The 18,382-nt window shown below is 37.5% G+C and overlaps 1 protein-coding gene across 1 annotated transcript in view; it reads right to left on the bottom strand.

Annotated features, from left to right (window-relative positions):
- si (sucrase-isomaltase) overlaps positions 1-7,316 on the bottom strand; it is a 63,058-nt gene extending 55,742 nt beyond the window's left edge. Inside the window, exons 1-4 of the mRNA XM_087851497.1 lie at positions 7,302-7,316; positions 5,799-5,919; positions 5,524-5,609; positions 5,225-5,345 (exon numbers count right to left, since the gene is read on the bottom strand). Of these exons, the coding sequence (XP_087707623.1) occupies positions 5,225-5,345; positions 5,524-5,609; positions 5,799-5,919 (328 nt within the window). The 5' untranslated portion in view covers positions 7,302-7,316. The remainder of the gene's footprint in view (positions 1-5,224; positions 5,346-5,523; positions 5,610-5,798; positions 5,920-7,301) is intronic.
- Positions 7,317-18,382: the final 11,066 nt, after the last annotated feature.

Raw genomic sequence — 18,382 nt, 5'->3', positions numbered from 1 at the left:
TCACTCTGAGACAGGATATTTCTAATTTTAGAGATGTTGCGCAAATGGAAGAACGCAGTCTTACATATTTGTTTAATATGTGAGTTGAAGGACATATCCTGGTCAAAAATGACTCCAAGGTTCCTCACAGTGTTACTGGAGGCCAAGGCAATGCCATCCAGAGTAAGAATCTGGTTAGATACCATATTTCTAAGCTTTTCAGCGCCGAGTACAATAACCTCAGTTTTATCTGAATTAAGAAGCAGAAAGTTAGCGGCCATCCAGGTCTTTATGTCTTTAAGACATTCCTGCAGTTTAACTAATTGGTGTGTGTTATCTGGCTTCATGGACAGATAGAGCTGGGTGTCATCTGCATAGCAGTGAAAATGTATGCTATGTCTTCTAATGATGCTGCCTAAGGGAAGCATGTATAATGTAAACAGAATTGGTCCTAGCACTGAACCGTGTGGAACTCCATAATTAACCTCAATGTGTGAAGAGGACTCTCCATTTACATGCACAAATTGGAGTCTATTAGATAGATATGATACAAACCACTGCAGTGCAGTACCTGTAATACCTACAGCATGTTCTAATCGCTCTAATAGGATATTATGGTCAACAGTATTGAATGCTGCACTAAGGTCTAGCAGGACAAGCACAGAGATGAGTCCACTGTCAGAGGCCATAAGAGGCCATAAGAAGATCATTTGTCACTAAAGCTGTTTCTGTGCTGTGATGAACTCTGAAACCTGACTGAAACTCTTCAAATAAACCATTCCTCTGCAGATGATCTGTTAGCTGTTTGACAACTACTCTTTCAAGGATTTTTGATATGAAAGGAAGGTTGGAGATTGGCCTATAATTAGCTAAGACTGCTGGGTCTAGAGATGGCTTTTTGAGTAAAGGTTTAACTGCAGCCACCTTGAAGGCCTGTGGTACATAGCCGATTATTAGAGATAGGTTGATCATATTTAAGATCGAAGAATTAATTAATGGCAGGACTTCTTTGAGCAGTTTTGTAGGAATGGGGTCTAAAAGACACGTTGATGGTTTGGAGGAAGTAATTATTGAAGTTAACTCAGAAAGATCAATTGGAGAAAAAGAGTCTAACTTAACATCAATGGTACTAAGAGTAGCTGTAGATAATATTACATCTGTGGGATGATTATTGGTAATTTTTTCTCTAATGATTACAATTTTATTTGTTAAGAAGTTCATGAAGTCATTACTAGTTAACTTTAGAGGGATGGTTGGCTCAAAAGAGCTCTGACTTTTTGTCAGCCTGGCTACAGTGCTGAAGAGAAACCTGGGGTTGTTCTTATTTTCTTCAATCAGTGATGAATAGTAAGATGTTCTGGCTTTGCGGAGGGCATTCTTATAAAGCAACAAACTATTTCTCCAGGCTAAATGATGATCCTCTAATTTTGTGACACGCCATTTCCTCTCCAGATTACGAGTCATCTGCTTTAGGGTACGTGTTTGAGAATTATACCACGGAGTCAGGTACTTCTGATTAGAGACCTTAGTTTTCACTGGAGCTAAAGTATCCAGAGTCGTACGTAGTGAGGAAGTGGAATTATTAACAAGATAATCGACCTCTGTTGGGGTAGCATTCAGATAGCTGCTCTGCTCTGTGTTGGTACAGGGCATTGAAGATGATAACAGTGGGTGGATTATATTCTTAAACTTAGTTACAGCGCTTTCAGAAAGACATCTACTTTGATAAAGTCTACTCTCCACTGCTGTGTAATCAATTATTGTAAATGTAAATGTTATCAGAAAATGATCAGACAGGAGAGGGTTTTCAGGAAACACTGTTAAATGTTCAGTTTCTATGCCATATGTTAAAACAAGATCTAGAGTGTGATTAAAGTGGTGGGTGGGTTCTTTTACATTTTGAGAGAAACCAATTGAGTCTAACAACATATTAAATGCCATGTTGAGGCTGTCATTTTTAGCATCAACATGGATGTTAAAATCACCCACAATAATTATTTTATCTGAGCTCAGAACTAAATTAGATATAAAGTCTGAGAAATCAGACAGAAACTCTGTGTAAGGCCCAGGTGGACGATAGATGATAACAAGTAAGACTGGTTTCTGAGTTTCACAGCTGGGGTGGACAATGTTAAGCATCAGGCTTTCAAATGAATTAAAAGTCTGTCTTAGTCTTTCATTAATTAATAGACTGGTGTGAAAAATTGCTGCCACACCGCCCCCTCGACCTGTGCTTCGAGACTTCTGGTAGTTAGAATGACTCGGGGGTGTTGATTCATTTAAACTAACATAATCATCCTGCTGCAACCAGGTTTCTGTAAGGCAGAGTAAATCAATTTGTTGATCAATTATTAAGTCATGTACTAACAGAGACTTGGAGGAGAGAGTCCTAATATTTAATAATCCACATTTCACTGTTTTACTCTTTGGTTCAGATGTGGATACTGTATTGTTCTTTCTTTATAATTGTTTATGTTTAAGTTGTTTGTTGCTGGTTTTTAGTTTGTTTTTTGTCTTTTTGGAAGCTGACACAGTCTCTATGGAGATGGGTTTTTTTTCTTTTTTTGGGGCGGGGGGGGTAGCAGGAGGAGAGAAGCTGCAGAGAGGCGTGTAAGACTGCAACTCTGCTTCCAGGTCCCAACTCTGGATAGTCATATTTTGGGGGGTTTAATAAATTTGTCCATATTTCTAGAAATGAGAGCTGCTCCATCCAAAGTGGGATGGATGCCGTCTCTCCTAACAAGACCAGGTTTCCTCCAGAAGGTTTGCCAATTATCTATGAAGCCCACATCATTTCTGGGACACCACTCAGACAGCCAGCAATTTAAGGAGAACATGCGGCTAAACATGTCACCCCTGGTCTGATTGGGGAGGGGACCAGAGAAAACTACAGAGTCCGACATTTTTTGGCAAAGTTGCACACTGATTCAATATTGATTTTAGTGACCTCCGATTGGCGTAACCCTTAGCCAGCAGTTTTAAATTTCCTTCAATGTCGCCTGCTCTGGCCCCTGGAAGACAATTGACTATGATTGCCGGTGTCTCTAACTTCACATGTCTGAGAACAGAATCACCAATTACCAGAGTTTGATCCTCGGTGGGTGTGTCGACGAGTGGGGAAAAACGGTTAGACACATGAACAGGTTGGTGGTGTACCTGGGGCTTCTGTTTAGGACTATGCTTCCTCCTCACCGTCACCCAGCCGCCTTCTTTCCCCAGCTGCTTGGGGTCTGCCAGGGAACAGCTAGCGGGGCCTACGCTATCTTCGGCTGCACCAGCTACAGGGGCCTGGCTAGCTACGGGTGAATGAAGGGTGCGAAGCCGAGTCTCCAATTCAGTAATCCTGGCCTCCAGAGCTGCAAATAAGCTACATTTGTTACAGATATCATTACTGCTAAAGGAGGCTGAGGAGTAACTAAACATCTGACACAATGAGCAAGAAAGTGCAGGAGGGACAGGTGAAGTAGCCATGGTGCTAACGAGTCGGCTACGAGCTAAGCTAAGCTAGCGAAACAGTACAGAGACAGTGAGTGAATACTCTGGCTATAAATTAGGTAGTGAGTACACAGAAAGTGTGCTTCGGATGAAGCACGTGAAGATTATACTCTGAAAAAAGAATGTATTTAAAAGTTGTTAATTAAATTGCTAAGCAAATAAGCTACTCAGAAACACCACTGTGTTTGAGCAGGAACAGGAAGTGATACTCTACCGCAGAGCAAGCGAACACCAAGTGACAGCGCCACCAAGAGTGCAGATTAGTGATGGGTCGTTCGCGAACAAAATGGCTCTTAGAGCCGGCTCTTTGATGTGAACGACGCGAGCCGGCTCCTTATCGCGAGCCGTCACGTGGGGTTTTTTTTGTTTTTTTTTCTTTGTCTCAAGCTCTCTCTCGCACTTTTTTTCTGCTTCACTCAGCATGCGAGCCTTGTGCTTTACGCTGGGCAGAGGGGGGAGGGGCGGTAGTTACACTCAGTAGCACAGGAACAGAGCAGGAGGGAGAAAAAGAAAGCCAGGGACAACAATGTCACATTAGAAAGGTATAGTAATCATCCACAACTATTTTCAGTTGCAGATGATAAAGGATTCAGAAAGTTTATTCATGCGGTCCCATATGACAGAGAATATGCATGTTATTTTTGTTTTCATATTTTAATTTATATTTAATTGTGTTGTGGTTTGCAGTGTTTTGTGTTGTTTCACTTTAAATTTGTAAAAGGAAAAAGCTGAAAATTTAAATAGTTAAAAGTTGAAATGTGAATAGTTGATTTTTGAATTATATGATTTATTTATTACATTTTTTGTGGAGTGAATAAATAAAAGTATATTTACGGTGGCCCCTACAGACAAAGCACATACAAACTTCAAATCACATACGAACTCTGAAGCACGTACAAACCCTGAAGCACGTACAAACTCCAAAACACGTAAAAACACGTAAAAACTCCAAAACATGTAAAAACACGTACAAACTCCGAAGCACGTAAAAACTCAGAAGCACATAAAAACTCAAAACACGTACAAAAGTCAACAGAAGTGCTCCAGAATGCAGGCGCAGTGTTGAGCTTTTGTTACCTAGTGGCTACACAAGCCAGCAAGTACCAACGACCGGATTTGGCGTGTGGTAGTAACAGGTAAATGAACATTGTTTTTAAATTATTTGAATATATATGAGTGCCTGTGTATAAATACACAAACAATACACACATGCTTTCAATTGTGTAATTTAAGTGATCTAGTAGCTCTGCTTTGTAAGTTCAGTTCATGCTAGAAATGTGTTTTGGAGTTTGTACGTGTTTTGTCTCTAGGGGCCACAGCATATATTTATATATAAACATATATAAATAAAAACACTTTTTTACGTTAGTAATTCCTTTTGTGCATAATTTAATATTATTGTTGATAATAAATTAATTAAAGCAACAAAACAACCTGAAGAGCCGGTTCGGAGCCAAAAGAGCCGGCTCTTTTTAGTGAGCCGAACCGAAAGAGCCGGATCTCTAAAAAGAGCCGGAAATCCCATCACTAGTGCAGATCAGTGCCGGAAAAAAAAGGAATGCTTTCATTTTTATGTGTTGGTTCAATTCCCAACGCATACAAATCTTAGGCTGGGCATAACATGATTGTTTTTGAATATTCTACTGAGTCCAAGCACATACAGACTTCTTTCTATTTATGTGCATATTTTTATCAGTTAGTGAGCACATGACTCTGAATTAAAGAATACAGAGGGGGTTTAAGGTTTTACCATAGGAATTTGGTGTCTCCTGTGATTCCACAGTATATCCATAGTTGGTTGGGAAGAAACACCAGGGAACATTACTCTCATCCCGTGGACTCCAACAACAGCCACGTTCCTGACATTTCTCCTGTTAAGAGTATTGTTGCCAATATAATTATTTGTAGTGTCATTACTGTTGCTATTAGAAGTGCTTTTTGTCACAATAGCAAATTGTGTAAATAATATTTATTTTTTTAATTATTCATAAATTAATAAATAAACAAAATCCCCATACACACACTTTACACTTTAGGAAATTAGTTTACCTGTGATGCTCCAGAATCAGGGAAGCAATCTACTCTCTCACCCAGAGGCATGCTGGGACATGTTGGCACAAATGTATCTGTAATTTCTGAGAAAAGAACAATGCAACTAAGTCACAATTATAAAGGGTAAACCTTGTAATTTTACAAACTGACATTAGTGTGCAGATTATTCTCTGGTTTAGAAATGATAATCATGTGAGCAAAAGAAAAGTAAAGGAGGAAGTGATTTTATGTTGCTTAAAACTTAGATGTGTATTTCTCTGTGGTCCACCTACCTTCTTTCACACCAGATTGTCCCGTGGCAAACAGAACTATGAATGCGATTGATATCACAGTCATAATCATAAACATCACCATTAACATCACCTCCAACTTAGAGAAGTGTTTTTTCGCCATCTAACAGAGAAAAAAATGCACAAAAACAAAATATTCATACGTACACAGTGATTACAAAGGGCAGCATCATTAACACTCGTTAATGATAGCAAGTTTACTACAGGCAAGGTCTCAGAGGTACAAAAACCTTTAGCTGCTTAATGATGCCCATTGGCAGGAGGCACACTCACAGACGTGCAAAAAATAAAAATAAATAAAAACATATTTAACACACACATGCATTTTCCTTCCATTAACCTTGGATTTTTGGCAAAAAGTCTAACAAAGGTCGGATAGGTATTAAATTCAGTAAAATAAAACCATAAGCGAGAAGGAGAGTGGAGTGAGACTGAAAAAGAGAATCTGGAAAGGAAAGATGTCCAACAGGCTTAGCCTACTCTTTGCAAAGGCACCCAACATACAGCTCAAGCAATTAGGCTTCACTCCAGTATAGTCTACTCTTGTAGACAAAAACAAGGTGAATATCTGGATGTGTGTGTGTGTGGCTATGTGTCTGTTTGGGTGTGTGAGAAGCTTATAGCTATCCTGTTTAATGTGCTGTGAAGAGCAGGTGAGGGCGTAGAGAGAGACAGAGAGCCAAATGTCTGCATGCCCCTGTGTGTTAGCAATCAGCTGCACATCATAGAGAAACACTGAAAAGCACCTGCAAACATGCAATGTAAGGCACAGAGAAAAAAAATACACAAACATAGTGTATGTTTAAAGTACAAATTCTTTAGGCTCTCTACTCCTACTTTTGGCTTCCACTGAATACCTAAAAGTAGGTTTCACTAAATATTCCAACACACAGAAATCCTGACACTAACACTGTTTTACAGCTGCACTTTTGAGGTTCCCTGAGTACAGCCACTTTAAAATATTATATTTAAATAGAACTTTTATTAAACTCAATGACAGACCAGGAGGCAGTTAGCTACCTGTAATTAAGTTTAAGACTAGCATAAAAATTGTGTATGTGATGTGCATCGTAACAACAACAAAAAAAGAATCAGCATCAAAGAAACCTCATAAGACATCTGTTCAATGGAACCACAGTATAGTTTACACTATGCTTTTATGCCACTGGCAAAGAGCTTCATATAACCAACATAATCATTAATGCAGTCTTTCTTTGTCCACATTAATGTGAGTATAATTATATAATTTAAGCGCCTACAATCTACAAAATGTTAAAAAATGAAGAAAATTCCCACTGAACATCAGCTTCTTGTAGGTATGCAGTCATAACAAGAAAGATCTTTGAATGTAAAATTGTTTTTTCTGTTTATATATCATTATTCAGCAAAATCATAATTCATGCAGTACAATCAAAAGACTGTAATATACACTGTAAGGTATTGTTATTAGTTTTTGACTGAAACTGTCTGCCTCTGTAATCTTACCTTGGCTCTCTTTGGAGGTTGGGGCAAAGTGCGCCCCGTTCAAGAGAGATAACAGCTTTTCAATCCACAGGATGTGGAAGTGTTGCACATGGACAAGGAGGCTCAGCCCCCTTTACTGTTCCATGAATGGTTGTGTGTGTGCAGGGCTCTGTCTCTGCTGTGTACGTGTGCCTGAAAACCATCTACTGTTTGAGAGAAGAAGTGAAACCCAAAATCCCCTCATCTGGGTGTTAAAATCATTCATTTAGCACAGTCACGGAGTCTGTATGGGTGTGTCTGCATGTTTATGCTTGTATGGTTATAGTTTAACTAAAGATTACTGTGAATTTTCAATGGTTTACGTAAGATGTCAACACATGTACAGATTCAAATTCACTCAGTTCGTAGTAGAAAACTGAATTTTTATACCAGGAAGAAGAAACTTTTTAGGAACTTTTAGAACATGTTGTAAAGTGTAAAGTTTTTTAATTTATTGGTAAATAATTGTTTGTGTAAATGTGAGGACATTACTCTCAGGTTATATCAGTTTAGCAAATAAAGGGTCAACAAATCCAATAACTCAATTTGGAGAACCCCCCACAGCTGGCTGCAAGTGGATATTTACATTCGAGGATGAGAATTAGTGAAGTATGTCAACATACTACAGAGCTCTACTTGAAATAAGAGAGCTACATGTTGCCAGCATTGCTCATTTTTATCTTGGCATTATAAAAGGACTTCCTAAGTATTATCCTAAGGAGTTGTATGATGCACTCCTTGTTGATGAGTTTCATGATTTTCCTTGTTAAGATGCAGTCCCAATTTTGACAGGGGGCTTCCTTTCCACATAATTTCATGACTATGAAGTTTCCCTGGTCTCGTATTCATGAGACCCAGAAAAGTTATTCCATGATCGAGTGCTGGTTGATTTAGCTCATCCCAATCGTGACATCCAAGACATAATCTATGCCATTTCATGTTATACTTTAGTAATACATTTATTCTATACCACTGCAAAGCAGAATAGTGAGGAAGAACATGAGGTATTTATCACGTAGTGGCACAGTAGTCTTCCAACATAGAGCTCGATGGTAATAAACAATGCAATGAGCCATTCTGTGTGTAATCATTCAAGCAGGAGAGGCTTCTATCCCTGTCGCCATAATTTAACTGTCCAGCAAATACATAAGAGCATATTTAGCTTGCATGTAGTACATGCTGGGGGATGAAAGTTCTTCTGTTGATCATTATGCTCCCTCTTGGTCTTTCTCTCCTTACAAATCCAATTCCACTCTGTCACTGCCAATATCTGGTGCTCTCCCTCAAGAATGCACTGCCAGCCAATTTCAATAGAACAAACTGAAATTGGCAATTCACTCCCCTGTATCGATCCAGTCACTTTAAAACTAGGCACTCAACATTGAGAGCTGCCAACCAACCAAGTTATATATGGGGTTCATGTATACCTGTGTTTCTTTTTGTTTGCTTGTGGGTCTAGAAAGGAAACCTGTACAGCATATCTGACGACCAAGACCTTGTGTGCGTGTGTAGATATGAACGTGTGTGCTTGTACATTTTGCTGTTGATATTTCGCAACCAACCTGTTTTCTCAGGACACAATAAAACACTCAAGGTCTCAATATTATAAACACAGTAATAAAGTTTCAGATATGGCATAATTAGGTATTCTCACCAACAATAAATTCCAGTTAAAATTAATTGACCGAAATAATATACCACTCAGACTAATATGTTTTCTCTGTTTAATGTGTGCTGTTATAGTCTTCATTTGATTTGATTTTGCTGTTCTAATACAATGACTCAACTCATTCCCAGGAGCATAATAATCAACAGAAGAACTGGAACACTTTCATATACCAAAAACTGTCTGTTACATATATTACATGACACCATATGGACTGTTGCTGAAATGTAAAAACTCCTGTAACTGGTGTGTTACATCTTTTTTTTTTATTTACTTTTTCATGAGGATAAATTTTTGTATTTTTTCATGTGCACAATGTGCCATTTCTTATCTAGCTTATTTATACATTTTTATTTCAGTATTCCTTCGATGTTTTCTTTTGTATTGTACTTGCTAACCATGGCTGCTAGGTGTTCACATGGTGCTGTGTTATGCAGTGAAACAATGGCAGACGAGGAACCGTATGGAGTTTTCATGCACTGATCGCACAAGTTCAGCAAATTCACACGTGAAATTTAGGCGTAAGTTCATCAAGCAAGATCTTTAATGTTTTTATGATATATGATATGATATGTTTTTTATTGATTAGCATTCAAATATCTCAGTGAAGACAGAACAAAGATCTACCACAAAGCAAGAAAGCATGAGACAAGGCTAATCAAAAGGTATTGGCTGAAGCATTTGCTTATTACGCCAACCCTTTTAACAAAAGATCTTTTAGCATGCAGCTCCTGTACACAGGGCTCGAAGCAAATAATAAAACAAAACAAAACAAACAAACAAACAAACAAGAAAAAACAAAAAAACAAAAAACTTTCCACCTTAGTAAGTAACTACATCAAAGCAAAAGAATCAAGAGGTTTTTTTGTTTTTTGTTTTTCTTTGCTCTTTTCATTCTTGATATATATATTTTTCTAATACTCTATTTTTAAACCTATTTTTAAACAAGGAAAATGAACTACACCTTTTTAAATCACTGTCATAACTATTCCACAGGTTAACTCCTCTAACAGAAACACATCTCTGCTTTATATTTGTCCTTATCTTGTTTTTTTTTAAAGAAATCTGTTCCCCTTAAGTCATATTGACTCTCTCTGACTTTGAACAGCTTCTGAGTACTGGGGCAAAGCAAGTTATTTTGTGCTTTATACATTATCTGTGCCATTTTATATTCAACTAAATCATAAAATTTCAGGGTATTCAGATTAATAAACAAAATGTTAGTTGGTTCTATATAGTTTGATTGGTTTATAATTCTTATAGCTCTTTTTTGCAACTTGAAAATAGGAAGAGTGTTCGTTTTATATGCATTACCCCATATCTCCAGACAGTAAGTCATATATGGAAGCAACAGAGTACAATAGAGTGTGTATAATGATTTTTTGTTCAGGACATGCTTTGTTTTATAGAGAATAGCAATGGTTTTTGACATTTTTGTTTTCACATGGTTTATATGAGACTTCCAACTCAGCTTATCATCAATTATCACTCCAAGAAATTTATTTTCGTACACTCTTTCAATTTCAATTCCATTAACCCTGATTTTAGATACATTTTTCATTTGTCTAGTGCCAAAAATAATCAATTTTGTTTTCTTTAAATTTAATGATAACTTATTTACATCAAACCAGTTTTTTAATATATTTAACTCCTTTTCCGCTGTAGTCAGAAGCTGTTCTAGGTTTTTACCTGAGCAATACAGAGTGGTATCATCAGCAAACAATACACATTTTAACAGTTTGGAAATGCTACATATGTCATTTATGTATAATATAAATAATTTAGGGCCCAGCACAGAGCCCTGAGGAACACCACAAGTTACCTTCAACTGCTTAGATTTTACATTATTGAATTCGACATATTGATATCTGTCATCCAGGTAACTTTTCATCCACTTGTATGCTAACCCTCTTATGCCATATCTCTCTAGTTTATTCATTAATATAGAATGATCAATCGTATCAAACGCCTTTTTTAAGTCTATAAAAGCACCAACAGTATATTCCTTATTATCTATAGCATTAGATATCCCTTCTACAAGTTCCATCACTGCCATCGAAGTGGACCTTTTCACTCTAAAGCCATATTGGTTATCACTTAGGAGATTATGCTTCTCAATATATTTATCAAGTCTATTAACAAATAACTTTTCTAAAATTTTTGAGAACTGTGGGAGCAGTGATATTGGCCTATAATTGGTAAACTGACTTCTCTCTCCGTTTTTATGGATTGGAATAACTTTTGCTATTTTCATTTGTGAGGGAAATATACCAGTTTGAAAGGACAGATTACAAATGTATGCGAAAGGTTGCACTATATATTCTATAATACTTTTAACTAATATCATGTCAATACCAAAACAGTCAGTGGACTTTTTATTTTTAAATGTCTTCACAATGTTAATTATTTCTCTATGAGTTACAGCACCAATAAACATGGAGGACACATTCTGAGTAATATGTTTATTTAGGTCGTTATTATTTCTTGACTCTGGAATTTCTTTTGCTAAATTAAAGCCAACATTTACAAAGAAATCATTAAATTCATTTGCAATGTCTTTAGTTTTATCAAGCACAATATCTTTATCTTTTTTAAAATAATCTGGATAATTCTTATTTTTTGAGCCCTTTTTGATTATACTATTTAATATCCTCCATGTTTCTTGTGTGTTACTTCTACTTTGCTCCAATAATTTGTGGTAATATTCTTTCTTACTTGTTCTTATAATATTTACTAATCTATTTTTATATAACTTGTACTTTATTTCAGCATCTTTTGTCCTCTGTTTTATGAATCTCTTATATAGATTATTTTTCTTTTTACATGCATCTTCTATCCCCTTTGTGATCCATGGCTTATTTGATCTGTGATGCTTTCTAGTGATTTTCATTAAAGGACAATGTTTTTCATATAGTGAAATTACAGTTGATAAGAATGCATCATATGCACTATTTGAATCTTCATTTGCAAAAACCTCATTCCAATTGTGTTCCTTTAAGTCCACCTGGAGGGCAGCAATGGCTCTTGTTGTTCTAAGTCGTATCATATCAAATATTTGATTCTTTTGTTTAGTTTTAATCCCAAAATAATTTTGAAAAATTGCAAAAACAGGAAGATGATCGCTTATATCAGTTATAAGAAGTCCACCTACTATTTCATGGTCAATTTTATTTGTGAATATATTATCTATCAATGTAGCTGTATCAATTGTTATTCTACTTGGTTTTATAATTACAGGGAAAAGGGAGTTACTATACATTGTATTTATGAAATCTGTTGTTTGTTCTGATGTCCATTTGGGTTTAGCAAATCTATATTAAAATCACCACAAATTATTTGCACTTTTTTATCATTTAGGTTGCTAAACATAGCAGCAAGTTTTTCATTGAATGTCTCAAGGCATGAACCTGGTGTCCTATAGATGCAACTTATAATTATATTGTTAGCTTTTTCAACATGGATTTCAATAGTGACACATTCCAATACGTTATCTATGGTGCTTGACATACATTCAATCAGACTACATTTCAAAACTTTATCTACATATAAGGCAACACCGCCTCCTTTTTTATTCACCCTGTTCATTGTAAATAATTTGTATCCTTCCAGTCCCATTTCACTAACTTTCTCATTATCGAGCCATGTTTCTGATATTGCAATTATATTAAACTTTTTTAACTTACTTAAACATTCTGTAATTTTAGAAAATTTTTTATACAGGCTTCTACTATTGAAATGTATGACCGACAATGCATTTGCCATTTTAATATTCATATTGAATTGGTCATCTGTATAGTACTCACAAGTATTATTGGTGTTATTGTAGAAGTGGGTATCTGGGTCAATGTTACTTTCAGGGTCATGCATGTTGTGCTCTGCATAGTTAAACGTTTTGAAGTTCGTTTTCTCAGCGTGTGTGGCAAAATAACCACCTTGACAGTCCTTTTCATAATCAAATTCTTCCTCTTCAATATCTCTGAATGGAAACCTATAATCTGTGTCCAAACTTGTCATTTATGTGTTTTTGTTTTTGTTGTTGTTTTTTGAGCCGTAAGGCCAGAAACACTTTCCATACCCATTGTTCATTATCCAATCGTCACTTTTCCAATAGATTCCAGAGCACAGAGGCAGATCACTCATCTGCCTGTTTTCCAGGCTGTTTGCCTGCTAGCAAGTGAGTTCTCATCAGTTCAATTTTGTACTCTTAACAGGTACTCCCAACAGATTTAGGATTCAATTTTAAATTCTTGTATTTACTTTCTTATACACCAAGAAAGCTGTTTTTGTTAGTTGTTCCTTGTACACGACTAAAGACTAAGAGGGACAGAACCTCTGTTGGTCTGTGGCACCAAAGCTGTGGAACAGCTTACCACTACAACTACATTTAACTGACTCTGTGGACTCTGTGGCATAGTTTTATTTTTTTTAACCACCTCTTTATTTTATTGTGTCTTATTGTGGATTTTTATTAGCTATCAGGGCACCACATTTGGAGGTGACTCTACTTAATTACCTATTAGTGTATTCTTTACACTGCTTACTCCTTACAACACTGACAAACTCAATGATGATGTCATTGCTCTAGTCCAGGGGTAGGCAACCTTTCTGATGATAAGTGCCATCTAAAATTTCATCAGAAGTCAATGTGCCATATGATTGCATTAGCAATAAATTTAATAACGCTCTATATTAACAGTTACACACTATATAGAACTATATAGACTTTATATAATTATATTTGTTCGCAGATGTTGGCAGCTATCAGCGAATAGTTTTCAGCTATTTTGAAACAAAAAAAGACATTTTTTTATTCATAACAAGAACTCCATAACAGCAAATGTACTGTACAACAGAAAATCCAAATGCTATTTATTGTCTCCTCACAGCAATGATAAGAAAAATAAACTGGGCCAATATGGCATGTTTGTTAATACAGAGATACACGTTAATGTGATCTCTGGTCTCCCACTCAGAGACACAGGTCTCCGAGTGTCCAGCATTCAGACGGCTACCTGAGGACACTCGTGTAAGAGAAAATCTGCTCACACAGATATGTAGAGCTAACTGTCAATAAGGCCTCTGCAATGTTCTGAAAACAGTTAAACTTGTCAGGTAGTGATGTCCAGCAGGTGAAAATGCAAGCTCCATGAACACGCACAGCTGTGGATTCCAGCTGCGTTCGTAGTTCTGCAAACTTTGACCCCCACAGAGTCGAGCTTTTCAGTTCAATCAGCTGCATTTCGATGTCATCTGTGTCCAGCCAGTTAATGCGAGACAAATCCAGCTGCTCATTAAAGCTTTCTCGTTTGATCAGAAAAGAAAACATTGGTCCATACACCTGAAGGTCCCGAAAACGCATAGTGAATTCTGTCTCGAGTCTACGGATGTATCCGTGTATTTCCGTGGTGCTGATGCTGCGCTGAGCGGACAGCTCCTGAAGCATTTGAAATGTTGGAATGTGGAAATTTCAACATTGCTTGAAATAACTGCCAGCTAGCAATGTCCCTCTCAGTGATTTTTAGCCAATTACAAGTTGAACCATCATTAAGGAGCGGAAAAACAAATGTGTCTATGCAAGCTAATTTGCGATGTGCACCGCTGGCCCGGCCATTTATTTTTTAATGCACCTTCTCAGATTAATTCACTGCATGTCGTGCCCAGGACTGGACTGGGACTGGCCCAGGCATTTTGAGACCAGCCCACCAGGTATTAAAGCCGTAAAGCCTTTGAATGAAAACAAATGCTGTTGTGACCAGAGATGGACCGATCCGTATCAGTATCGGTCCGATACTGACGTAAATTACTGGATCGGATATCGGAGAGAAATAAAAAATGTAATCCGATCCATTAAATATCAAAAAAACCACCTCACAAAACATACGACACGGCGTAACTCGGCTCATAACCATAGCACGTCGGAGCAGTGTGGTCACGTGATAGAGCGTGATAGAGCGGCTGTGTGTATTTGTAGCCTCGCTACCAAACCAGCATTTCATCTCTGAGGAAGTTATCCCAGAGAGAAGTAAAGCAAGTGTGTAAGTTCATCTCTGAATGTTTGTAAAGCATTCCCGCGTTAAGCTTAACAACCGATATATGGAGCGACTGCCTCTTATTCTCTCTCCCTCCCTCTTCTGCTGCTACTTCAATCGTGAAACTGATTAATGATCAGCTGATCAGCTTTTCTGTCGCGAGTCCATGTCTCTTTTTTGTCTTTGGCCCACTTCGCGCCAGAAAAAGGAAACCAGCGGGTAAACAACAGCAGCACGTTTAAGCTTGATAAGCTGTTGTTAGAATTTATTTAATATTACTTTCTACACCAGGATCCTTTTCTACGTAGCTGACGGCTGGTAACTGTGCAGGGGCGGATCTAGCAAAGTTTAGCCAGGGGGGCCGATAGGGCATGAACAAGGAAAAGGGGGCACAAAGACATACTTTTCTTTCTTATTCTCATTTAAAATGTCTAGCTTTTAATAAATGATTATCTGAATCTTACACCCAAAGTTTTAATCTGATGTAAAATGCATAGAAGTTCATTACTGTATATAGTAACTGTTAAGTCTAATATACCCTAGTAAGCTATGGTACTTTTTCCTTTGGGAAGGTACCATCTGTGCAGTCTGCAAGTCTGTTGAGGAAAGATGTTGAATCTATTTAATTTTTCTTGAAAAATAATTGATTTCTGTGCATTTTTTTCACACTGCATCAAATTAAAGTTGATTACGTCGATTAAGCATCACAAGGTGGAGGGTGGGGGGTGGTTCCCTATTTTATTTTATTTTTTTTGCTGGGAGTTTTAGAGCCCTATTAGTTAGGTTGCTTAATATTTCTGCTAAGTACTCTTTAAAATACCAGAATAGGGAGGATGGAGTAGGTTTAAGTTTATTAGATTGATCAGTGTTGCTGAACTATGAAATATTTTGGGTGCAGTGTATTTTTTACATACAGGTATAACAGAATAGCTTTAGTGTTGTTGTTTATTTAAACTTTAGTATGAACTTATACAAAATGCAGCAATATATAAAAAAACAGTTTTATTGATTAAAAAACACACTATATCGGTATCGGCAGATATCCAAATTTATGATATCGGTATCGGACATAAAAAAGTGGTATCGTGCCATCTCTAGTTGTGACAGTGATGTACAGTCTTGTTGGTATATGTATGATTTCTATACATTTTACATCAGATAAAAACTTTGGTTGTAAGCTTCAGATAATTATTTACTAACAGCCAGACATTTTAAATGACAATAAGAAAGAAAAGTATTTCTTTGTGCCCACCTCTCCCTGTTAATGCCCTACCTGGACCCCTGGCAAAACTTTGCTAGACCCACCCCTGCACAGTTACCAGCTTTCAGCTACTTAAGCATCCTAGTGTTATTTCTCAGAAACAGTTTATAACTTCCCTTCAACTCATTCATGTCACCTAAAAGGTAAACCTGTTTCTCCATCACCTGTTCAGCTCTGATGATTCAGTAAGGACGTCTCCTGGTTTCATCTTCATGTTTCCCTCTCACCAAATAACCAAACCGATATCATGACCAGCAGCTTTTACAGCTGTGGCTCCAGCAAACATCAGCTGATACTAGAAATTAATATTAAATAAATTCTAACAACAGCTGATCAAGCTTAAACGTGCTGCTGTTGTTTAGCGCAACATCCAGCAGTTTCCTCTTTCTGGCGCAAAGTGGGCGATAAACAAACAAGAGAGAAAAGCTGATCAGCTGATCATTGATCAGTTTCATGATTGAAGCAGCAACAGGAGAGGGAGGGGGGGAGAATGAGAGAAGAAGAGGCAGCTGTGCAGCTTAAGATGCAGAATATCTCCAGCTTTGTGTCTTTTTCCATTGAAGCTGAAATACGGGACAAACTGCATTCCTTTACAGCTCAATACGAAACGCGAAATATTTTCTCTGAATACGGGACCATTCTATTTTTTAAGGGGCGGTTGGCAATTCTACTAACTAACCTTATGAATAAAATAAAGTTCACTATCAGTAACATCACAGCACCCACCCAGCTGTATAGAAACTCTGTCATGCTAGCTAGTACTCAGTACGAGTTATTGTAACTGATTGTAAAAAGTCAGCACAACAAAAATAAACTCCACCTAAACTTGGTTTATATCTGACCCAGATAGACTGCAGGTCATAACTTCTTACCTGAAGTTCAGTTCACCTGACACTCACACCGGCGGCCGCCTCGGGTCTCTCCTCCTCCTGCCTCCTCTTTCCCTCATCCACCTGCTGGCCTTTGTGGAAGCTCCGCCACCACCAAACAACAGAGTTATTTTTACACATCTGCATGCATCTGGCCAATCCACCATCTTTCATTGTTTATACCAGTGGTTCCCAAACCTTTTTTGCTGGGCCCCCCTTTGTTTTACAAGAAAAATGTTCGCGCCCCCCACATGCACGCGCGCACGGACGAACACATCCTCCAACCACACACACTCTTATTTTGCTCCATTGCGGTTTATTTCACACCTCAAACATTTAGTAAACAATTAAGCAAATACAAGTAATCTGTAATAAATTACAGTCAGTAATAAAATAAACTACTAACTCTTTTATGCTACGTCCGCACCTACACGGGTATTTTTGAAAACACAGCTGTTTTGTAAACGGCGTTTCGAATCACCGAAAACGGTTGCGTTTACGTGGACGAGGAATACAGAGTTCCTCACGCTATGTCAAAGGTATGTGTCTTTTTTCACGTCACGCTGTGCGCCAAGTTATTGTTTACATGAGATGAATTGCAGAATGGCAGATAGAGACGAAATACTGTTAATCTGACTATCTGCAGGTTTTACATGCTTACATACATATGCAGTTAATGTCCCTCTATTTACAAAGGCAGAGGCATCACGATGTGATTATTTTACGTGTAGTTGTTTTTTTTCCTGTGTAATAATATTCAACATTGCTATCAATACATTTTTCAAAAAATGCCTCTATGTGCAAAATGGGTTTAAAAACATAAACAGCTGTGGGACACTGTTTGTTCGGGATTTGAACAGAGGGAACAAATCGTGGCAGGATCAGCCTGATATTATTTGTATCCCACTGTAACTTTACTGTATAAAGAGCTAACATCTCCAAAATGTCAGGAGTAGTTAGTCATTACAACAAGTGTTTGAACTAAAAATCATGAATGTGGGATACTGTTTGTCCATGATCTAAACAGCCCAGCGCTGCTCCCGATGAAGGGAAAACCAATTCTGCAGGGGAGACCTACCTTGGCACTTGTGCAGGTGAAACCAAAGGGAAGATATGTTTCACCATATTTTCTAGTCTTTGGCTTAGAATGAAGTTGGTTTGGAAACATATTCAGCCATGCTTCATGTCCTGCTTTGCGTTTCTGTGGCCACCCCATGCTAGCAGTGTCCAAGCGTTTT

Source organism: Neolamprologus brichardi, chromosome 14, assembly GCF_056152115.1.
Source record: "Neolamprologus brichardi isolate AB-2024 chromosome 14, ASM5615211v1, whole genome shotgun sequence".
Classification (NCBI taxonomy): domain Eukaryota; kingdom Metazoa; phylum Chordata; class Actinopteri; order Cichliformes; family Cichlidae; genus Neolamprologus; species Neolamprologus brichardi.
This window is presented reverse-complemented; position numbering and strand designations above follow the sequence as displayed.